The 26,134-nt window shown below is 34.3% G+C and overlaps 1 protein-coding gene across 1 annotated transcript in view; it reads right to left on the reverse strand.

The window, feature by feature from the left end:
* Window positions 1-3,592: 3,592 nt before the first annotated feature.
* Window positions 3,593-26,134, reverse strand: part of hyx (cell division cycle 73 hyrax) — a 199,560-nt gene continuing 177,018 nt past the window's right edge. The window contains exons 12-14 of the mRNA XM_090396538.1: window positions 17,036-17,127; window positions 12,616-12,757; window positions 3,593-3,993 (exon numbers count right to left, since the gene is read on the reverse strand). Coding sequence (XP_090252664.1) covers window positions 3,957-3,993; window positions 12,616-12,757; window positions 17,036-17,127 — 271 coding nt within the window. The 3' untranslated portion in view covers window positions 3,593-3,956. The remainder of the gene's footprint in view (window positions 3,994-12,615; window positions 12,758-17,035; window positions 17,128-26,134) is intronic.

Here is a 26,134-nt window from a genome sequence, read left to right on the forward strand (position 1 = left end):
AGTTTTTGCCACATTATTTTTGCCGTCTTTTGCAACCACCAAAACTGGTGTTCGTATTATCTGCACACCTTTGTTTAGTAAGAGAAATTTGTCACTCACTTCCTTCAAAATAGCACACTGTAGGTCGGATGTTTCACCAGGTAAGGAAATAGTCTATAATTTTGTCTTGTGCACAATTTGGCAAAAAGTATGCACAACAATTGGAAAAAGTTTTGTCTTTTTTTTTGTTTGTTTGATGCATCTAAACTGACTGAGTGACTAATACTTTGTTTTATTCAAATCCTCTATTACTTCGCCCAATATGTATGGTGATAAAACGTTGGTAATTATTGCTTCCGATTTGGTACGTTATGAAGAAAATTTTGGTTCATAAATTTTATTTATTAATATCGACAAGCAGCATGAGTGAAAACTGGCCGTGACACAGTATGATAAGTAACAATAACTTCACTTGTTGCAATTTTATCGCTTTCACTATCACGTCTCACCATAAACAGCTGATGTTTTTAACTGAAGCCAGTCTTTTCAGCATCCTTATGTTTCTGACTACGTAGTTGTTGCTTGATGTGACTTCTGCCTCCACGAACAAGGAAAATTGGATATTACAATGTTGGCATACCACTTCACAGCACAGCTTGTCCAGTTTAATAATTTTGAATTCTTTCTGGAGATCGTGATTAAAACTGCAGTTTAGCCTCTTTGACATTGAAAGGATAGACTTAATGCTTTAAAAAAATATAAAATTTAAACCACCGGTTAGCATACGGGCAAAACAAAAACTAACGCTACAGCAGAACAGACGGCGCGTCTAAGACGCGCAAGTGTTGGCAACATGAATTTTTTTATTTTCTCTGAATAAATCACTGCAGATATCGATATTTAGTATCGAACAATGCGACTCCATGGCTATACAAATTACTGATATTCATGATATTAATATACGATTATAGGTAATGAATAATTTATGATTGACCAATATTAAAATATATTTATAGTTTTTATTAAAAACGGGACAAAACTGACATTTTTATTAAAACAACAGGACAGCAGGAAAAAAAAAAAAAAAACGGTACTGTCCCATTCAAAAGGGTACGTATGGTCAGCCTACTTGCTAGTAATACTGTACATAAAAATTATAGATAAAATAAAATGTTATTTTATATTTAATTAAAATATATTATATTTAATATATTTTACATAATATATTAAACAAAAGTTAATCTTTACCATTCTTTTTAGCAGAAAACATCAAATCAAAACTAGAGAAATAAAAATAGTGGATGTTTTATTTACTTAGCATCAATGAGACTTCTGCTGCTGCTGCATTACTGATGACAGATAATTTATATAGGTTTATATTTTGTAACCTTTAGAGATGTGCATGTGCTACTAGTTAGTGAGACTGAAACTTCATGACTGAGAATAATGATTTACAGGAATATATAGATATAGATATAAAAATGGATAGTAATGCAGTTGCAAGGGTTTTGAAACATACAAAAGTTTCTGGAATAGTTCTTTCTGTTACTCCCATCTCTAATTGCTCCTTTTCAATATTTTCCAAGTCAACTCTGAGGCCAACAAATTTCTTCCTCCAAATTGAACTACTTTGAAAATCAATCAACTGCATTTCAAAATCGTCAATATTTATAGTGTCTGGAAACTTAATGAATTTTTCATTATTAGTTTTTATTTCATTTTTTTCATATTTTCATTAGCTTTTATTTTTGAAATTCTCAAATCTTAGAACCTCAACAGTCGATATAACGATGTTTAAAAATAGCTTTTGAAGACATTGGTGATCTGTTTTGTCATCCTTTTAGAGATCATTGATGTATTTCTTTAGGTTTGGAAAATATCTGTCTACATCCCTCTTAAAAACTCCTAGTTTCATTTCAAATGCCTTCATGTCGTCAAACATATCAAGAACCTTATCAGAGCCTTGTAATTTAAGGTTAGTCATTTAATTGTTCACAAAGATCTGCAAGAAACATCAGTTTGCAAACCCACATAATGTCACATATTTCTTTATGACATTTGTTGATTAGTAAAAAAAAAAAAAAAAAGAGATTTATCTCATCCAGGCATTCAACAAATCATTTCAGAACAAGACCGTGAATAAGCCAATGAACATTGTTGTACATTATTAGTCCTTTGTACACTGAATCCACCTCACTCAATAGATTCTGAAATTGTTTTTTATTCAAAGCATGTGCAAAAATGTAATTAACAACCTTGGTTATTGTTTGCATCACTTCTTGAAGTTCCTTCAGGTTAGCTTTTGCACAGTCTTCCTCATGTATGATGCCATGAAAACCTATCAGTGGATGACCAACATGTTTTGCAAACAGATTTACATATCCTGCTTCCATACCAGTGATGTTGGGTGCACCATCTGTCGTAATGGATCTCTTTTGAAATATCAATTTGCTGAATCTGCTTTACATATTTCAACCCCAGTGGTAAACTCAGGTAGTTTTACAAGGTTAATCATCTTTTTGCATACTTCGTCAACAATACAAAATCGAGAAAAGATTGTTAAACTAGCTGATGGTGTAATGTCTGTGCTCTCATCAACATAAATTCTTTACGAAACATGAAAAAAAAAAAAAAAATATATATATATATATAATGATGGTCAAGGAATCATGGCACGTCTGACTGCCTGGCAAATGATGCAACAACTGAACAGGACAAAACTTGTATGTCAATATATCGCAGTCATAGATGACTTGGAAATAAGATGCTTGTTTTATTTTCTTATTAAGTATTATTACTAAAACAGTTCATAGTGTTTGTTTCTTTATTGCATTTTTATTTGGTATCAATCTACTTAATAAAATTGTATTCTATTAAGTTAAAATATACAACTCAGCGAAGATGTTTGATATGCATTTATTTATTTAATTATTTTTTAAGGTGAGCCCTGAGTTGCGTGCCAAAGGTTCCCCGCTCTAAACTCTTCTCTTTCTCATGACCTCTTAGCATACATCTGAAACATATTCCACTGGTTTGAAACGCCTGGCAGAGCCTAGATGCAATGCTATGTGGGATTCCGCTCTCTGGCAATATCAGTACTTATGCGACCTTCTCCAAGTTTTCCAACAATTCTTCCCCAAGTGAAATCATCTAGATGATGTCTTTGAGACATAAAACATTCAAGTTTGCAATTCTAAATTCATTTTTGTGTATCTGGTTTGTGATGTGCCTGGAAGAGTGGTCAGGTCTGCTCTGCTCTGCTACTAAGAGAATGTAGGTTAAAATTTGTGAAATGGATACTTATCAATCTCACTGCACAATGAAAATCACCATACATCATAAGACCATCTCATTTGGTCAGACTTGTTTCATAGATGGAATTTTCATTAAAAAAAAAATCCACTAATAAATTCAAAATACAGAATGTTGATTTAATTTGTACTTTTTTGGGGGGGGGGAGAGGGTATTAATTGCAAGTTTCTAAGTGTAGTTTTTCTTCATGAATACACACACATAAATATTAAAGTTTCTATGTGGAGGCCTACCTGATGCAAATTTAAATGTGGTACAATTTATACATATGAAAGGTGTGTATGTAGTAACTGCAAGTACAACCAGTAAATTTGCATTTATTTACATCAAGTCACGTTTCATATTATATCTAAGTATAACTAGATATTTATGAAAACTTTCTTCGTCTTACACCAGCAAAATAGCTATGTACATGCTTAGAAATATAAACCAGTGAGATTTTTTCTACAATAAAATAAGAAACTCCACATACAGGCCAACAGCAGGATCCCAATGTCACTAGGTCTAAACCAGGGATACAGGTAAAACTGTGTAGCTATTGAACTGTATGAGACAGCCTGGAAAAACATCAATCAGAAGCACTCGTCACCAACATTTGCTGATGCACACACTTCCATATTTCATTATTTCTATGTCAGAGTCAGATTTCAAAACGGATATAAACCTCAAAATCGAAGATGATGCTTATGTTTCACCATAAAGCTATATAAAAAGAGAAGAGAAAACAAGTTTATTTACAAAAAATTTAACTATATATATATATATATATATATATATATATATATATACTTTAAAAAAAATAAAATAAAATAAAAACTTAACCTAATTTGCTTTTTTGAAAAAACAGTTCCTCTCAAGTTCTCTCATCCTTATCAATGCACTTTTACAAGAGCTAGCTGGTTGACACATATTGCACAATATATGATCTCACTGTTCTAGCAAATCAAAGTAGTAGGCAGCAATCCAAAACTAATATGAACTTGTCTTCAAGTGTGGTTATTCAAACTTACACACTGGCATAATGCCCACTAATTTGGAGTAATAAAGTTATTAAACAAATAGAAAACGCAAGATGTGATACAAACAAAATAGTCATTCAAACATTTTTCTTTAAACTTTCAGATAGTTTTTACAATTACTGCTCCCTTTGGTTGTAGTCTCAATTAATACAGATATATAATTTATTTTATTTATAACAAACATTTCATTAATTTATTTAGTAATGCATATGTAACAATTTGCTGTTTACTTTACAGTTTGCTGTAAGCAAGGAACAAAGTTCAAACCTGATTGAATAATTAGACTGAACTTTGTTGAAAATAATACAATCTAATTATTTAATGAAATTTAAAATTAACTTTCACCTTGTGAAGTTTGATCAACAATATATCTGAGAAGATCAGATAAATTGCATTCTCAAGGAAAGAAACAATCTTTAAAAAAAAAATTATAAATAGCCACCACCCAAATCTGTCTGTGTGACCGTTTAGAATTAGCTAATACCTCTATTTTACATTGAAGGAGAAATCCTCTACTATTACTACTATGAGAAAAGTACTTATAAATGTTCTTTGCACCCAAAGCAGGATTCAAACTCAGGTCTTCTCAATCAAAGAGCACATTTCTGCCTGCAGCAGAGAGAGAGAGATACATTATTTTTAGTACTATTTCATAGCATACTTGAGAATTTATGATACAGTTGTACTGTATCACATTTGCAGAGTGTCAAACAACTGTTATGATTCTTAAAGACATTTTATGTCTTTAAGAAAATTTCAAATTTTATGTTCTTTAAGAAAATTTCTGATTTTGCATAATAAACGAAAAGTTCACACACACACACACACACACACACAATCCCCCCCCTTTCCCCTAAATAATTTAAGGAATTTACAATGTACACAGGATATAAATTAAATTTTAATCTATATTTCCAATATTTCGGCAACGTCACGTTGCCATCTTCACAGGAACTTAAAATAAAGACATGTGCATGCAGGCACTACACACAGTAAATGAGGACGAAGCAGGAAGCTATTGTTTCTCCTAAAAGTCCTGATGGTGCCTCCTAGCGGGCTATGTAGGTATTCTTGGCCGTTCGGCTGAAGGTCTTCTGATGTAAGTCTCCCAAATTTGGGACAGTCTCATGCAACCGAATTTGTTGAGGTTTGGACTGTTTCTTAGGGCTGAGGCTGATTCCATGAATAGCCTTTCAAATTTGAATTTACTATGGTGTATTACTGTGGAAGAAAGTCACGGTAATACACCATAGTAAATTCAAATTTGAAAGGCTATTCATGGAATCAGCCTCAGCCCTAAGAAACAGTCCAAACCTCAACAAATTTGGTTGCATGAGACTGCCCCAAATTTGGGAGACTTACATCAGAAGACCTTCAGCCCAACGGCCAAAAATACCTACATAGCCAGCTCAGAACTTTTAGGAAAAACAATAGCTTCTTGCTTTGTCCTCATTTACTGTGTGTAGTGCCTGCGTGCACGTCTTTATTTTAAGTTCTTGTGAAGATGGCAACGTGAAGTTGCCAAAATATTGGAAATATAGATTAAAATTTAATTTATATCCTGTGTACGTTGTAAATTCCCTAAATTATTTAATAAGCATATATGATCTTATGCAATGATTATTACATAAAGAAAAATCTTTATTTTCAATATATGTTTTGCCCATGTAAAAATCATAAACCAAAGAAGAAAGGTAAACATGCAAAACATTAATCATAGAAAAAGAAAGTGTTTCGTGTGAATCATATCCCACACACTGGCTGCAAGTACTAGATAAGTGTATTACAGTATCTCTTAGACCAGGAGTGTCAAACTCAATTGAACCGCGGGCCATTTGCTATAAAAGTGCATCTCAAGTGGGCCGCAAAAATTTTCGACTTAAAAAACCACCTGCACTAATTAGAATCGAAGGGAAGTGAAAAAATTAGTATAAATAAATTGGAAAATTAATTACAAAAATTTTATTTATTCTAAGTCATTACAAGACATAAAATAATAGTATAATGATTATGACAACTCAAAAAAAAAAATAATATAAAGAATATTTTTATTATATTAATATTTACAATAGATAGCATTTAATCCAAATTAAACCGAAATTAAATTTTATTTGAATAAATCAAATTTTATATATTTATACATTCTAAAAAAAAGTATAAACTCTCATTAATAACCATCACAAAAATTTACAGAGCCTCCTGTTAGTTTGAAATTTTTTGTTTGTGTTGAAATAAAATACTTCTATATATATATATATATTTTTTTTTTTTTTCGGGGGGGGTCTATACTTTGGGGAAAAATTATAATATTTTCAGATTCAAATATATATATATATATACTTGCATAATACAATTATAGTAATTTCATTTCAGTATTTTATTTTTTCCCCCCTACATTTGACAACAGATTGGGAGCATACGACCTTCATTATGGCAGAAAAGTTGACGTCGGTTAGTCTTGATCTGTGGGCTGTTTTGTTACCTTTCATAGATGAGAATAATTGTTCACATAAATAGGTGCTTCCAAAATAACATAGAATATTTGCTGCAAACTGTTTTATTTCCGGATATTTTTGACCTAAATAACTGTATATTTTTGGAACACCAACTTCTTGGTATTTTGCTTTTAGAATGGAATCATTTTGGAAATCAATAAGTGCCATCTGAATACAAATAGGAGTTTTTTCAAAATTAAAGGAAAAAGGATCTGTAAAAAGCGAAAAAACTTCTTCTTGCTCCTTAAAATCTTTAAATCGCCTAACAAATTCTTCTTTTATCTTTTCTAGTTTGGGACAATATTGAGAAAAGGTAAAACTTTGATTCTTATTGTTTCACACATAGGAAAATCATCATCACCAAATTCCCGACATATACCCTCAAGGGGTGTACAGGATATGATAGTACTACATGAAAAATTTACTTCATTACTAACTACCTATCTACAATTTTCCTCCAAATCAGTCTGTTACTCCTCAAAACTCCAACATTATCAGATCTTATACTTCTATCGTCTAAGGCACTTTGTACCATATCAATCCACCTATATCTTGGTCTTTTTCTGGGTCGTTTTTCCTGCCAACCTGGCAGAGAACACTCGTTTTTTCTAATCTTTCCTTGCCATTCTGTTTAAGTGACCATACCACCTGAGATTAGCTCTGCTAATGCATTCCTGGATGCTGACAACGTAAAATTCTTTCCTGATATCCTCGTTTTTAATATGATATTGCCATTGATGCCATCTATTTATGCCTCTAATCTTTCTCAGGACTCTTATATCTGCGGTCTCTAGTCTTTGGTCAAGTGACATAGGAAAGTAATTTAGAATATTCTCTATTAAATGATTTTGAAACAAAACTAACTTACATCTAAAACTTGCCAGTGCATCATACATGTGTGTTATTAACTGATCTTTCCCCTGAAGTTTGGCATTCAAATGTCCTGCAATATCAACTAAGAATACTAGATCTTGTGCCCATGTCTGATCATTAAGAAATGCAACATCATGATTTTTCATTTCTAGGAACAATTTGATCTCCTCTAAAAGTAAAAAAAAAAAAAAAAAAAAAAAACTTTTTAGAACCTTATACTGTGAGGAACTGTACAGCAGAGTGGATAAAGAAAATGTGGAGTCCTCCCACCAAGAAAATTTTGATTTGGAACCTCCTCCACTTAGGCATGAAGCTGAAAGAGAAGTTAAGCAGCTCAACAACAATAAGGCCCCACGTGCAGATGAAATCCCAGCAGAGTTAATTAAGGCCACAGGGGATGGAGGGATAAGAGTGTTTCATAGATTGATTACAAGGATATGGGAGACAGGATCATGGCTTAGAGACTGGAAGAAGTCAGTTTACACAAGAAAGGTGATATGAAGGCATGCAAGAATTATAGAACTATTAGTTTGATATCTCATGCAAGCAAAATTTTATTAAAGATCATGCTAAATAGGATTGGGGCCAAAGTTGAGGCATAGATGCCCGAGGAACAAGCAGGTTTTTGGAAAGGTAGGGGCACCAGAGATCAGATCCTTTGCCTTAGACAGATCATAGAAAAATATAAAGAAATCAGACCCCCTCTGGTAATGTGTTTCTCAGACTACTCTAAAGCTTTTGACTGTGTTGAGCATGTGAAACTGTGGGAAGTAATGAAAAGAATGGGTTTTCCTCAACACACTATCAGGTTGATAGCCAACTTATATAAGGAGCAAGAAGCCAAAGTAAGAACAGGTGTTGGATTGACTAACTGGCTTCAATTTGGAAAAGGAGTTAGACAAGGATGTTTACTTTCTCCTCACTTGTTTAGTATATATGCAGAGGACATCATGCATGAAGCATTGGATGAGCTCAGGACAGGAATTACGATAGGAGGTAGATTGATCAGTAATCTGAGGTACGCTGATGATACAGTGTTACACCTGATATCTTGAGAATATAATATTCTCAGTTATCATGGTGTAACATGAAAAATAAATAACATAAATAAAAACCCCTGCATAAAAGGAATAATTTAATTAATAAAATATTCTTGCATCCAGTATAAATTGAGTAAAATATAAAGGTCTATTGTTTAGTTAAAATAGCAAAAGAAAAGAATGTATTAAGATGTATTATGACTAAACAAGGAATTTGTATTAAATAAGTAGCTATCTAAGAATTAATGTTGTAATGCGATTAAGAATGAAAGAGTTAAGTACATAAGTGGAAAAGAATGAGTCATGAAATACGCTATGTGAGAGGCTACAGATTAAGCATTAAGTAGAATTCTGAGAAAGGTATTTGAAAGGGGTTAAGATAGAGGCTAACAAGAGAAATAACGGAATATCGCTTAGGGCCTATACCCGGATAGAAACTTCGTTACGAGTTGCCGATCAAAATGACGTATGGCGGCAAAATGCTACCCAATTGGTAGACAGACGAAAAACAAGTAGGAGGCGGGAGAAAGAAGTAAGAAAGGGCGCCGTTAGGGAAGCAGCTATAAAAGGGTTGGTAAACCCCCCCTCGAGGCCTTTTGAAGGAGAGTAGGCTCTTTGGATTTTTTTTGGAGAAGACGTTTAGATAGTCAAGGAGGCTTGAGGCTTTTTGCCTTTTGCCAGAGGAGAAGAAACGTTTGGATAGTCGCGGTGGTTTTAGTTTGGTTTTCTAGTGGATTTCACAGTGTTCCTGAGTGGAGAGATATGGCTTATATCCTCATGCCACAACATGGAAACGAAGGTGAGCGGGAAAGCTATTCCCGTATTCCTATGTAGAAAGCGAAATATGCCATAGAGTCATAGGAAGCTGTGAAGATATCGATGTCCTCGTTTCGGATAGTACAGCCGACCGCGCAGATGTTTGTATAGCCCTGAATTGCAAGAAGTTATAGCAAGCAAGTTCGTTCAGTAGAAGGTAAAGGCCCGTAAATGAAGCTAAAGAAAGGTATTGTGAATTTTATCTTATGTTAACTAGAAGTTGTTTGTGATACGTACCTTTGTCATAACACGGAACTGTTAAAGTGATTAGGGAGAAATTATAATAGGACTTTAGAATTTGATAGAGAGTGTTAAAAGCAAGCTAACTAGTGTTGATAATTTGTGAGTAATTAATTGTCCCATGAATCTTGAGTGCCTACTATATTGTAAAAGGAAAGTTAATGACATAGTTGTATGTTAATGAAGTGAATGGTTTTGTTAATCTTGAGTTTGATTAGTGTGAATTGAGTAATTAAGTAGCCTGAGGAATTTGAATGCCTGATGTAATGTGTAGAAAATCGGAATTGTCGTAAGTATGTGCTAGAGTAGTTAGTGATTTTGTTAGTGTACTTGAAGTTGAATAATCTAATAGAGTGTAGTAATCTAATTTGTCCATGTTAAGTGAATTTATGTTTTGTATGAAATTTTGTGGCGGCATGATCATAGTAACTTTTGTCGAATCATAGCCCAACCACTTGTATTAAGCTGATTTTAGTGTGTAAGTAATTTAGTTGAGTATTTTGAAATGTATCATGTTTAGAGAAATAATAAACCTTTTGTTTAATGATAAAAAAGTTGTCTGATATTGCTAATCCAATGCACCGCTTAGAAACATTCGAGCCTAATCATGCGGGGAATTAATGTTAAGAAACGGGAAGTTTAAGAGATTAATGTTAAGTAACAAGAAATAGTGTCATGACTGCAATAGTTACACTTTCAGATATTTGAGTTCTTTTTCTCTGTTTATGTATATAATATCCTAAACTAAATATCCCAAAGGGCGCAGTTAAAATACAAATACTAGGGATACTACGGGGAGAAATAACTCAGATATTAGTAGAAAATTCGGTGATATCTTGAAGGTAGAAGGTAGAAGAATATAGGCGAAGGCAATTTGTAAGATAAAGACTACAAATGATAAGTTGGGACATAACAACAGTACTCCTTTGTAATGACATGGAAGAACTAGGACTAATTCTTGACAAAGTTAACAAGATCAGTAATAACAGAGGACTTCAACTCAATTCTAGCAAGACAAAGATCATGGTTCTCAAAGGAAAAACAAACAGAGAAGCTCTTGAGAAACAAGTGTATCTTAATGGAGAAAGAATTGAGGAAGTCAGCAAGTTTGAGTACCCGGGATCCATTATTAATGTGAAGAATTGTTGTTCAGAAGATGTCAGAAAAAGGTTAGGAATGACTAAAACAACAGTCAGAGACCTGTCTAAAATCTGGAAGGATGGATCTATCTCCATGGGAACAAAGTTGAAGATTTTAGATGCAGTTGTTTTTCCAACAGCAACTTATGGATGCGAGACTTGGAACCTAAAGAAGTCAGATAAGAAACAGATATCTGCTTTTGAGATGTGGTGTTACAGAATGCTGTTGAGGATATCATATACTGAAAGGCGTACAAATGAATGGGTGTTAGAAAAGATTAGTAGAACTTTAAGGCTCCTTAAGGATATTGACAGAAGAAAGTTAAAATATTTTGGACACATAGAAAGGATATGGAAGGATGACTTCTCAGAACAGTAATAGAAGGTAAAGGTCCTGGAAAAAGAGGCAGGGGTAGACCTTCAATGAGATGGATGGATGCCGTGTGTGGAGTGACTGATCTTCAGAGAGTTGAGGCTGCCAGAAAAGCAAACAACAGGACTACATGCCGAGGCCTGGTGTGGAACATCATCGAGCATCGGAGTGACCATACGGCATCTGTAGATGCCCAGTGAACATAGAGAGAGAGAGAGAGAACCTTATGACAAGATAACCAATGAATCTCTGTGTAATAAGGCAGCCATTCAAGTCTTTTAGAAATATATTACACAGACAGCAAATGTCTCTGTACTTTATTCAGTGATACAATAAAACTACTGGTTTTACTTGCATCTGCAGTATAGTGGCAGTTGGGGAAGGCATGTTGTTTACTGCGGGGAGAGAGTTATCGTCTCGATGTGAAAGTGGTTAAACTTTATTTTCGTGTGAAAATAAAAAAAAACTTTTTCATTTCTTTTTTTCATAAAGTAAAACCAAGGTACAGGGGTGCGAGTCATATGCAAGGGCAAGTTATATTCGAGTAAATACGGTATTTCTGTTTTATTATAAAAAGCAAGCATCCTTTTTTTAAATCTTTCCTTGAGGAGTCGGGGCCGCTGGAAATTGCTTTAGGGGCTGCACGAGGGCCTGCCAGTTTGACACCCCTGTCTTAGACTATACACGAGAATATTGTTTCAGAAGATTTATTATGTATTGGTCTGTTAAATTACCCAAGCTAGTTCTTACTGTTTGTTTTTCATAATAAAATTTAATTTAGTGCTTTACAAATTATACCCTCCACACCATCTTGAGGGTAGATATCAGGAATTTGATGATAGATTGTAGTCATGGTTCTTAGCCCAATAAAGATTCCTTCTGATATTACAACTCAATATTTAGAGTTTTAAAAGTATTTTAAAAAATAATGTTTAATTTTTTTTAATATCATGGTGAATTTTTGAACATTCCTCATATTAAGGGATGAGTGGGAGAGAAAGACAAAGGGTTCACTGCTAATAAGAAACCAAATACCATCTCTTGAGAAAATTACATGTCAACAGCATCCAATTATTCTGTACTGAAACTGTTTTTCATTTATCAATTAAAATTAATTTGACCAATTAATTTTAATGAACTTAATTTCAGAAGCAATGCATAACAGCGATTAGAATGACTAATGTCTATAAATTAAAAATGGCAAGAAATTATATTCTTGGTTTCATTCTTTATCCAAGTGTAAGCAAACAAAGTTTGTGCATGAATGGCTGATGTCTATTATTTTTTAGTATTTACTTTTCAAATAAAACAACTTAATCTCTTACTTACCTATCTAGTACTTCCCAAAACTTCAAAAGATTAGCTCTATCCAAATGTCTTTTTGACTTGCTTAATTGAATGACATGTACATCCCATTTGCTGACATTTGTATCGAGTTTCATTTCATCCCATTTCAAGTGGAATGCCTTTACTGAAATTAAAAAAAAACAAAAAAAAACAGCATTCTTGAAATGTTTGTTGCTTCTCTCTTCTCAACTCATCCATGTATTAAATGTAAAACAGCTTTATTATCAACTTACAAAATAAAATAAAATATACAGCAACAAACATCCCTCTCTGAGCATACCATTTCTAACGAACATGTAAATTCCCTCTTTTCATTGTTATCCAGCTTTTTTCTCTCTCCCAAAATAAAGAGTTCAAGGTGATATAGGAAGAATTATTCTGAGAAAAGTCAGTTTCAAATTCTAAAATTCAATATTTAATAGGAGGGGAGAAAGCAATAGCATTGAACACCAAATATGAAGATAAACTTCTTGATTGGAAAGCAGTTTCAGTTTCAAGTTATATTGGCAAACTTCAAAGTGGAGATATGGAAAGTGACACTTATCTGTGACTATATTCCCACAGAAGGTTCTCCTAAGGGGAATATTTAGAGCCATTAGGGCAGGTAAATAACAAAGGAAATGGAAAAGTGAGCCTTGTTAGAGATATAAACAGCAGAGTAGGAAATGAATCCCACCAGACATATGGAAATGTTTTGGGAAAATTTGGGAAAAAAAAAGGGAGCAAGGATAATAATAATAATGCTGTCTGTTGGACTTCTGCTCAGGACATGAACATTCTGCAACATAAAGATGTGCACAAGTTTACGTGATGAGAAGACACGAGAAATAAGAAAAGCTTCATTGACTATGTAATTGTTGATCATGATATCTTCATATTTGTTCAGAACAGAGTATAGAGATGATTTAAAATTGGGAGTAATCATCATTCAGTGTTAAGTAGGATAAAAATGAATATCAATTTGAAAAGAACAGTATTTAAGAAATAAATTTAGTTTAATCCTTTATCCAAGTGTAAGCAAACAAAGTTTGCACCTGAAGTATCTTCAGGACTGAGGCAACTCATGGTAAAGGTGGACCAAGCTCTCATCACTACTTGTCTTAGTATCTCCCATAATGGAAAGCACATCTCCTTGCAGACATGAATAATGCTATGCATTAAGGGAAGGGCCACTATCCAGATCAGTTTCGACCTTTATTGAGCTCGTCAGTGGGAGCCAGACCTAGAGGTGGTGATACTAAGGTAGAAGCAATGGAGGAGTCATATTTACCTATACTGAGAAAACTCGTGGTAAAGGTGGACCAAGCTCTCATCTTTACTTCTCTTTGTATCTCCCATAATGCAAAACACATGTCTGCAAGCATCTTCGGGACTGAGGCAACTCAGTCCTGAAGATACCTCAGGTGCAAACTTTGTTTGCTTACACTTAGATAAAGGATTAAACTAAATTTATTATAGTCTAACCAAGTGGAAAAAAACTTCCAACATTTTTCTCTAAATCCAGAGCAATTTAATAATAAGGTGAGACACCTTTTGGCAACTCGTATAAGTAAATATGACTTCTCCATTGCTTCCATCTTAGTATCACCACCTCTGTGTGTGGTGATACTAAGTGACACTCACTCCCACTGACGAGACCACAATAAAGGTGTCGAAACTGGTCTGGGTAGTGGCCCTTCCCTTAATGCATAGCATTATACATGTTTGCAAGGAGATGTGCTTTGCATTATGGAAGATATTAAGACAAGTAGTGATGAGAGCTAGGTCCACCTTTACCACGAGTTGCCTCAGTCCTGAAGATACTTCAGGCACAAACTTTGTTTGCTTACACTTGGATAAAGGATTAAACTAAATTTATTATAGTCTAACCAAGTGGAAAAAAAACTTCAGTATTTAAGAAAGTTTTAAAAATAATTAAAGTTAAGAAGCTTTTACAGGTAAACTGTACTCAAGTATGCAAACATTATTGGAAAAAAAATGGAACAGTTTGAAAACAGTAACCAAACCTTTGTGCCTCAGTGGCAAATTCTGAAGAAAACATTGATTGATTCAGCTGAGGTATGCGTTGAAATAGTCTGCAAGGATAGAAAAATAAGAACAACATGGTGGACACATCAAAGTATACTGAAAATTCCCAACAAGTAACTTGGAAGATGCCCTAAAAGAATACAGAGAAAAATTTAAGGGAGTTAATCTATATGTACAACTAGTTAAACAAAAGTCACGGGGAAGACTTTAGTAAGTATATAGATGACAAATCCTTTCCTTTAGTATTACACGGTGATCAGCATACACAAATTATGGACTCTACAACCATGTTATAAATAATTATTTTAATTTCCCGACGTTTTGACCTCCATATTAAGATCATCATCTGGAGTATACACATACACGTATATATATAGAGACAAGCTAAATTACATTTCACATGTATGCTGAAGAGAGAATGATTTGATCAACAGTTATTTTATTGACCTGACCACTAGTGAAATTAAAATAAATAATTGAAATAAAATAAAATAAATTAACTACATGAAAGCTATATTCTATTTAAGACAACATCAGGGAAACATTCTTTCATATAGATAGTTCTGTTACAGTGAAAATAATGTCCTAATTTAATATGACAATTGTCATATTAGATTTAGGATCCTGGATTACCTATGGTTCTATTTACAATTAACTCTTAGGGAGAAAGGTGTTAAGTGGGTAGAATAATATGTGCCTTCCATATGTTTGGGATTTTTAGACCATCATTATTGTTAAGATTAGGGTGATTGATAAGAATCTCACAGGCCTCCTTAAATTTATGTTCATGTTTTGGTGTGATGTAAACAACAGGTGCTGTTCCAGTCAATTCCATGACGTGTTCAGGGTATGATCAGAAAGACCAACTTGACCATAGTCATTATATTTAATGTGTTGTTTATGTTTTCCTTTTTTCTGATAGGAATTGTGCGTCCTGTTTACCTATATAGGACAAATTACAGGTGCAATGAATACGGTATACCCCAGGGTGGGCCAGTGAAGGGAGTGGATTCTTGGATGTGTTGAGTAAGTTCTTTAATTTTGCAGGAGGTTTAAAGGTGGCTTTAAGGTTGTATTTTTGTAGTATTCTGTTTATTTTGTCTGATATCCTTTAATGTATGGAATGGTTACAGTTTTATTATAGTTTTATTTTTTATTTTTTATTTTTGTCGATTGTATTTTGGCTGTAATAATTTTTTAGGCAGGTATTGCTGATTACTTTTAATTCATCTTTAAGTGCATGTTCATTGGAGCAAATCTTCAAAGCCCTGTTTTTAAATGTATTAATGACCCCTAGTTTTTGTGTCGGGTGGTGATAGGAGTTTTTGTATATATATTGGCTAGTATGTGTCGGGTTCCGGTAAACAGTGAAGGAAAGACTGCCAGAAGGAAGATGTGTGACAAGTATCTAGAAATGGAAGTATGTTCTGCTTTTCAATTTCGATTGTGAATTGTATGCATTTGTGTTGTTTGTTTAGGTGGCTGAGGAAAGTGTCTAATGTCAGGCAGTCATGGGGCCAGATAGCGAAAACATCGTCAATGTATCTAAGCCAGACTTCAGGTTTTAAAGGAAAGGAATCTAATCTAGAGCATGTTGCTCAAAATGTTCCATGTAAAAGTTAGCAAAAGGGGGAGATAGTGGGGAGCCCATAGTTGTGCCTTCTTTTTGTAAGTAGAAAGTGTTTTGCCATACAAAATAGCCAGAACATAGTACATGCGCAAAGAGCACTGTGATACCAGGAACTTCAAAACTGACTAATAAATCATCTTTTTCCAGCATGATGTCTTTGATTTTGTTACAAAATGTTGTGTGTTATTAATATAGGAAGGGGAATGACCTACCAACTCCTTGAGTGTTGACGCTAGTTTCTTGGCTAGGTGATAATTGGGGCTGTCTATACCTTCGACTATCGGAGTGGTGTGTTTTGTTTGTGAATCTTCGGTAGACCGTAAATTCTTGGGGAACGAGCATAATGTGGAATTAATTTTTTAACGGTATCTTCGGGCCATGAGGTGACAGAATTAAGCATCTTCTCCATTTTCTTTTTTATTCAATTGGTAGGGTCATAGTTAACTAGTTGATATGTGCTGTTGTCTGAGACTATTAAGAATCATTTTTTCCAAATAAGTAGTTCAATTTAGAATGACTGTGCCACTGCCTTTATCTGTTAATTTATTTGAAATAATGTCGATACCATAGTTTTGCATATTTTGAAATGGAATTTATGATTACATTTAATTTTTTAAAATCATCTGTATTAAAATCAGTTCTATCAAAATAACAAAACTTAAAAAAAAAAAAAAAAAAAAGTGAATAGCATATTTCACAAGGAAAACACAGAAAAGACAACTAATACATTAAGAAAATTCTTACTTTTTGAAAATATTTCTACTGGATTTCCACTCCACGGCCAACCTTTAAACTGCCAAGCTGGTCCTTGGACAAATACTGCTACTACTCTGTCCCTGCAAGATATTAACAAGAACAATAAAGTTAAGCAGAAGGAAATATCAGTCTTGTATGTAACAATTTTGAATATTATGTTATCACAAATGGTGTAGCAATTAAGTTTTCATGTAACTCCTACACCTGAGAAGTTGTAAAAAACATGTACATTAATGAAAACTCTGCTTCAGAAACCAAATATGGAACTTTTTTTCAAGCCACTTCAGGCCTTCAATAAGCAGAACATAAAGGTTACACCTGGTAATGACATTCATCCGCCACCTAAAGATAATGAACATACATGCCCACAATGAGACTCAAACCCATGGATTATTGCATGAACAAAAGTACAATCCATGTTGTCTAACAGACCAACCTATTCTTATGCAACTTTTATCTGTATATTCAGATTACTGAATTGTGTTTTATGTTTATTATTTAACATTATGTTTTACACATAAATTCTAAATAAATACAGAACTACTGCAATGTATTACTGACTTTAACTGAATGCAATACTAATTTGCAAATGTGCGATAAGTCATTTCACTGACAAAGTACAAGAAAATAATGAGAGGAAGGACTTTATTTAGGGCTGAAATTATTTTTTATTTTTGTGAGAGAAAGTAAATTAATTACTCATTTTGACATAAAAAAGTATAAATGTCAATCTTAAAAACTTTTCTCCCTAGTAGAAATCATTCAAATTTTGGAATAAATTTAACACATATCTATGATTGCATGTTATTCTGAATGAATTAATTTGAATATATATCATCTTTTACATCTTTGAATGTTGGCTAACTTGCCTAAAGAATTATTTTGTTCAGCATAATAATAATTATTAAGACATGACATGAATCTTCATGGAGTCCTATGGATGCATTATAGAAGGCAACTCTACAGTACACCATCCACCTTACATACCATGTGTTAAGGCTTAAGTGTTGGGAAGACATCATGTTGGAGGTTTAACAGCACTAAGAAAGGATTAAAAACTATTTTAATTCTTCCAATATTTTGTTTGTCACTGAGACATCTTCAAGGAGTACAAAAGCACACGAAGGCAACACAGTAATAAATGAAACACATATCTGATCCTACTGCATGTTTCCCAAATTTTGGAAAGTTTCTTACATTTATATTTATTTAAATCTGGTTGATTTCTGAGTGCTGTTGCAGATAGTCTTTATTTTTTAAATTTACTGTGATGGAGCATGATGGCTTTTTCTAGAAGACCCTGTGAGAGTAGCATCCAACACATAGTCTGTAAGACCGAATTGACCAGAGTTGTGATTGCAGATGTATGTTTTGTGTTTAACTATGTGGATGACAGCTGATCTACTGGTCTGTCCAAAGTATCTCAACTTGCACAAACAGGGCACTTTATATATTTCAGGTACTGAGAAAGGAAAGAGGACTGATCTTTATTGGAACAGATAAGCATAGCAAGTTTTCAGTCAAACTTAAAAGTTATAAAGAGGTTGCATTTTTTTAAGGATCTGGATATTTTTCAGATGTACCCTGGACACAGGAGATGGTGATGGCTTTCATGAAATGCTTCAGAAGAGAAGGCCAAGGATAGGGGAAGGACTGATTATTTTTTTTAAACTGAACTGTAGAGCCATTGGATAGGAAGGTTTTGTGTATATGATCTGTTTTCTGTTGAAAAAGAGGTTCGACTAGAACAAAGATTGTGGGTTTTGTTGGTTAGAGTTTTAATGATTCCGTATCATTGAGAGGGATGGTGATGGTGGTAGGAAAGTTTGTGAATATATCTGCCTGTGTGAATATTTTTCTGTATACACAAAGAAGAGGTTACCTTTTGGAAGGTGTGTCATTAAGGTGTCTAGGAAGGGTAAACTATTGTTGGCATCCTTTTCCATCATAAACTGGATTCTTGGATGTAGACTATTATGGTGATAGAGGAAGGAGCCTAACATGTCTGGAACATGAGACCAAATGGAGACCATATCATCGACATACCTTAGCCAGATAGAAGATTTGATGGTGTGCTGATCCCATGGCTTTTTTTTTTTTTTTTTTTTCACATAAAAGTTGTCAAGTAGAATGAGAACCCATAGCAGTTCCATCAATCTGTTTGCAAATTTTGTTCTTCCAAGAAAAATATCCAGAACTGATAGCAAAGAGATCTTATCAGAAATATAAACTTTTTTAATTGTTAAGGTGTCATTCAAAATGGTGATTCAGTGAGGTGATATCAAAGCTTACCAATATATCTGTATTATTTAAAGTTTGATTTTCAGTAGAGGTTTGAAAATAGGTAGAGCTTTATATATAGGTTGTGGTGTTAAGGGGGGAGAGAGAATTTGCTAGCTGTTTTGATAATTTGGAGAATTGATGGCAAATACTACAGGTCATGGGGGGGGAATTGTTTATGAATTTTTGGTAAACTGTATATTGAGGGGGGAAAAGAAGGGTTTGAGTTTTTTATGATGTCTGGCAGCCAGGAAGGTACTTTTTTAAGCAGACTTTTTTAATTTGTGTTTTAGTGGGATCACTCTCTTATGGGATGGAAGTAGTGCGGTCTCAAATAATAATATTCATTTTGCGATTGTATTTAATGGTGTTAAGTACCACTGTGACATTATCCTTATCTGCTCTGGTGATAACAATACTTTTATCTTTTCCAAGAGCAGCAAAATAGCAAGAAAATGATTACTTTCCATAGGTGAAAACTGAGAAAAGATATTGGCAGCATCATGTCTGATGCTGTTGGCTATTTTGGGAGATAGGTTACAGATTCTGCATTCTATGCTGTATATTAAGTCTAGCACAAGCACCTCCTTTGGTGCTTTGGCAAAATTGTGGCTGAGGGTTAGGTAGCTCACAGCATCTTCATTGAGCCTTTCTGACAGTGGTACTTAATGCCACTGAATATAACCATAAAATGAATATTTTATGACCAAGTGAAAAAAAACAAGCTCTAACCTAGAGTATTTTATTAATAAAGTATTACAACTTTTCCTATATATGGAAAATATATGATTTATGCATTATTTCATTACCCCTGATTTTACAAGCCATCTTTCTGTGTTTCCTTGAATTCTAACCGCAGATCTACAACTTAAAAATAGACTCTGTATTGTTCTGTATAATGTTCCAGTTACACTATCTAACATTTTCAAAAGGCTTTTCTCTAGACACCTTGTTGTATGTCTTTTCCAGATCTGCAAAACTTAAGTACAGATCCTTGTCATATTCCCATAATTTCTCAACTATTTGTCATAAAAATGAAAATGTGATCTTGACTATTTTGCCTGAGCCCTGCTTGTTTTTCTCCAAGTCTCTCTTTCCCCAATTTTTGTCAACTCTTTTCAAGTATGTTCACAAATTAAAGTATTCCTGTTTGAGGCCTTGTGAAGAGTTATCCAATGATCCAAATGCTGGAAACTTTGTAAAAACCATTGATTAATTATTTTGAAGAAACAGGTTTGTTGGGAGTTAGACCTGACAGAGCTCACAAACCAATCAGTTTACAACAAGGGAATGAAGTTGATAGTGCTGTTGTGGAACAGGCCATGAATAACAGCATTTTTATTTACTCGTATGGGGTTCCCCCCTGTTACTCATCCGTCTATTAGGACTGGATGTATTTTATGACTGTAAATCCGTGTGTGTGTGTGCACAGGCCGGTTTGCCTGTTGTGAGGGATGAGAAACCCGAGTTTCCTGGTGAAAAACCCTCTACCTCTGTATGAGACCAGCTAACTCAGCTTTAGTCGAAAGAGACCAGATAAAGGTTCCTCACGTCATAGACGGGAATCGAATCCAGGTCGTTCCAACCAAAGGGCTTCGTCTATACCGACTGAGCTACAGAGGCTAATAACAGTATTGGTTCCTGAAGTGCATGTACTGTATCAAGACCATGGATGTGCTTTACACAACTGCTTGGAAAATTCTACGGAAGATTCTGTATTTCTACTCACTCAAGATAATCCTGACACATAGGAATTGCGCCCGCGAAACTTTGAAAGTTGACTGACATTCGCTTTAACATTCCTTGCTTGAGTGGAGTTAGACACTGCATGGCTGTGGATGATTTTGTGGGGAGATGAGGCTCACTTTCATCTGAATGGAGCTGTAAATACCCATGTAAAATCTTGTATAAAAGGATTTTAGAATAAAATTTCTTCCATACCGATTTTACTTGGGAAATAAAATTAATTTAATATACTGGTAATTTGATTAATACTTAGTTTAATAAATTGTAATAAAAAAATTGTACAGACAAAGAATTAACTCAGACAGGATTAGCATGTAAGACCCGAGGCGATCGTAACTTGCGAAGGTCAGCGAAGTAAGGGGTTTCACGACTTGACTCAGCGACTGCCGGGTGGCTGAGAAGACCCCTTAAAAAAAATTCAGGGGATTCAATCTGTAAGAGTTCCAAGGTTGGGAGAGCAGAATAAAAGGGGGGACAAATCAAAGGAAAAGAGGCTTTTCGGTAAAAGGATTTCAGTGCTAGGATTTTGTCAGCACGAGCCTTTTGGAGGCTAGGCTTTCCAGTTCCGGTTTTCCTTTCCTGCTATAACTACGAGAAGTTTCCAGTGTGTCTTGCTGTTCCAAGGACAGGGATCCACGTCTCGCCAGCCGAAGCCCGACAATGATGGGAGGCTCGTAATAGCAGTGGCGATCTACTCAGGCCAACCGCTAAATTCCTTGACGATCTTCGCGTGTGAAGTATTAACAATGTTGCAAAAAGTGCCCGTGTGTGAATTTTACCGGAAAGTAGAAGGTGTCAACGATCTCTAGGATCTTGTGTAATGAACTGGATGACAAAGTAACAAGTAAGACTTTTGTATAGGACTTTCCTAGATGTGAAATTAATGGTAAAGATTGTTGAATTTTTTTGTTTGTAAGCATAAAGAAGAATTATAATATGAAGAGGGAATAGTATGTGAAAGTTATGTCAAGCCTAATATCATATATAGTCTGAGTTAAATTAATGTAAAGTATGTGCAAGTCTGCTCCCGTGTCTGAACTATCTGTTAGCGTAACTAATTGCATTAGTAATTGATCTTAAGTGAGAAATGTTAAGTAATCTAGTGGAGAACCAGAAACGTGAATTTTATGTTTTTTTCATGTCAATTTTGATTAGTGAATTTGAGTTGGATTAATTTAGTATGTGTAGTGTAAACCTTTTTTATGTACTTTGATTTAGCATGAATAAATTGTTTTGTTTGTCAAATAAATTGCCTGATTCTGCCTGACCAATGCACTTCTCATAAAAAGACAGAACCTGTGTGACCTTAAGAGTAATAGTAGCCATGACTGACGAATAGTAGATTTAAACGTTGCTTGACCTAGAGATAAATATCAGAAATATTTCCACGTTGTGCTGGGCTCTTTTCTTGCATGTATTGGAAAGATATATAATTCCTCTACGTGATCTCTGATGGCGCAGTCGTAAATACAAATAAATTTTCAGAGATCAAAGTGAGAAAAAGCCAGCCATTTAGACAAAGGAACTGGCTCCAGCCAGAGGCAATTCCTAAATTCTAAACTACAAACACATGAAGTAGTATAGTCATGACCTTGAGAGGGGGGGGGATTAAGTTGGTAGACTGAAAGGATAAAAGGTAATAGTCTATTTCAAGCAACGAGATTACAACAAGCTACGACTTAAGTTAAATAATATAACAAAAATAAGTAAAGAGAAGAAATAGAAATATCGAATATTTAAATAAGAAATTTAAGGAACATAAAATAAAAATGCATATAATTTTACACCCACAATTGACAGGTATGGGTTACACAACTGCATGCAATCCAACAAATACCTTTGCATTCACCCATTTGTGTAGGTTTACAAGCTTCATTTATCATTGGACCATTCTTCTTTGGTTCTGTTCAGTTAGTACCAAAAAGTATTGCAATGTGATAAAAAATTCTGCTGTGCCACAGCTACAGCAACACCTGTGCATGGATTGAATCATTTTCATGCAGGATGGGGGGGGGGGGGTGGCACACATCAGTCGATCCATACAGGAGGTTCTTCAAGAACATTTCACAGAAGTCAGAGTGATCAGCTGTGCATTTCTCACTACATGGCTGCCTTGTTCACCTGATCTGACCCCTGTGACTTCTGGCTCTGGAGATTTCTCAAAGACAGTTTTTATCAGGATCATCCTCATAACACTTGCCACCACTGAAAGACAGCATAATCCAGCAGGTGCACAATCAAGCCTACAACGTGTTCAGCTGCGTTTTGCTGCTGAACACACTGTGCAAAGGATGCAATTTGTGGCATATCAGGAAGGGCAGCACATTGAACAGCAGAGCCCATGAATACATAATAGAAATGAATAAAAATGTGTTATTTATGCTTGTGTTGCTTTTCTCCTTCTTACACACACAAAAAAAATACTATATTTGCATTTGGTACAGCACACCGTGATGGTGAATATTGGAACTACTTTTTTTTTTTTGTCTGATATCGCTTCCACATGATGCATAATATATTCCTGCAAAGTTTTGCAGCATTTGGATCACTGGATGGTACTCCACAAGGCCTTAAACAAGGATACTTTAATTTTGATCACCCTGTACATCTTAATATATAATTACATAATTTAATCAATATATATTGACTAAATTATGTAATTATATATTAAGATGTACAATGATATATATATTAACTGCCTCTCAGATAATACAAGGAATGCCTTTTTTAAACTGAAGATGAGAGATTATTGCATTTTAAGATGATTGTACTATACTACACATAATCTCCAATACTGAATTAATGCAATTGTGAAAATCATCTTTTATAAACATTTATGTTGGTAATATTCCAAATAAATAAATACAACATAGTAAATTGAACTGTACCAATACAAAAGTATGTGTTAATCTTGTCCTCGATGATGAAGAAAAAAAAAAAACGAATTCAAAATTGTATGAATTAATACAACATTTAGTGCAATTATAAATAAATATGATTGCCTAAATGCAAAGGAAACTTAAAAACTAAGAACAACATACTAAATATGGAAAGATGTGTATGTGCTGATAGATAGGAAGTTAGTAATGATGTAATTTTTTCATGTAGTACTGTCATATCCTGTACACCCCTGGAGGGTACATGGCAGGAATTTGATGATGATGATGATGATGATGATGGTGTATGTGCTTAATAATATTACAAGACTAAACAAAAAGAATACTTGGATAAGAAATAAAATCAAAGTTTGATAACACAGAAAGAGTGAAACGTCCCAAGTGGCAATGGGCTGGGCATATAGCTCAAAACAAAACTAATGATAGACAAAAGAGGTACTGGATTGAATTCCACAGGAGGAAATATGATCATAATGTCGACCAAAATAACAATGGATTGATGGAATCATGAGATTTGCAGCAGTGACATGGGGAAAAGAAGCCAATGACAGACAGTCTTTGGATTCCGGTTTATTTCATTGTGTACATACATTTTTTATGTGACTCCCACTCACAAAAAGTTGTAAACATATAGTACGTTAGTACCATGGGTGGACTATGTTTTCTGTCATCATCATCATTTTTTATTAAGCAAAGTCATCATCATCATCAAATTCCTGCCATGTACCCTCAAGGGGTATACAGGATATGATAGTACTACATGAAAAAAATTACATCATTACTAACTTCCTATCTACAATTTTCCTCCAAATCAGTCTGTTACTTGTCAAGACTCCAACATTATCAGATCTTATATTTCTATCGTTTTGCTAATCTTTCTTTGCGCATTGACCATACCACCTGAGATTAGCTCTGCCAATGCATTCCTGGATGCTGACAATGTCAAGTTCTTTCCTAATATCCTCGTTTTTAATATGATATTGCCATTGATGCCATCTGTTCATGGCTATAATCTTTCTCAGGACTCTCATATCTGCGGTCTCTAGTCTTTGGTCAAGTGTTTTACTTCTGACCCAGCTCTCAGATCCATAAGTTAAAACTGGTTTGAACACTGTCTTGTATACAGCTAATTTAGTGTTTCGACTAATTTCTCTCTTATTCCATATGAATTTATTCAATTGACTTCCCACCATACCAGCTTTGCTGATTCTGTTGTCTATTTCTATATTTAATTTACATTCTTCACTAAAAATCGTGCCTAAGTAGCTGAAATGTTTTACTTGTTCCACAGGTTCTCCATTCACAACACAGTTGACATTTTCAATGATTCTGCCTATTTTCATTGTCTTTGTCTTTTTAATGCTGACCTTCATACCATATCTATTACAACAGTTATTCAATTTAGTCAGAGAATCTTGCAGACTTGTATCGGATTTATTTAGAAGTATTACATCATCCGCATAAAGCAAAGAGCTGACATTAACATCTCCAATTTTGATATCATGTTTAATACCACTTTCCTTCATAATGTGATCCATGTAGATAATGAATAACAGAGGGGATAATGTATATCCTTGTCTCACACCAGATTTAACATTAAACCATCTTCCTGTACTTCCTTCAATTCTAACTGCTGACTCACAACTCAAATAAAGACTAAGTATTGCTTGATATAATGCCCCACTGACACTGTAGCGTATTGAATAGCTTCTCTCTTAGCACCCTGTCATATGCCTTTTCCAAATCGACAAAACTTAAATACAGATCTTTGTTATATTCCCTTGCTTTCTCGACTATTTGTCGTAAAGTGAAGATCTGATCCTGACAGGCTCTATTTGGCCTGAATCCAGCTTGTTCTTCACCAAGCTTTTCTTCCACAATTCTTCTCAACCATTTCTCAAGTATACTTGCATAGATCTTGCCAGGAACACTCAGTAGGTAAATACCTCTGTAATTCTCACATTCAGTTTTATTTCCTTTTTTATATATGGGTACTATGAGAGCTCTACTCCAAATCATCAGGAATTTGTCCCTCTGTCCAGGCTTTCTGAACTATGCAGTGCAGCCACTGTAAGACTTTTATACCACCATACTTCAGCATTTCTGGTCGAATATCATCTACTCCTGCTGCCTTTCCACATTTCAAGCCTTTGATGGTTTTTTC

This window comes from Typopeltis vanoorti, chromosome 8 (assembly GCF_054136105.1).
Source record: "Typopeltis vanoorti isolate ZY-2024b chromosome 8, IOZ_Tvanoo_1.0, whole genome shotgun sequence".
In the NCBI taxonomy this organism is placed as follows: Eukaryota; Metazoa; Arthropoda; class Arachnida; order Uropygi; family Thelyphonidae; genus Typopeltis; species Typopeltis vanoorti.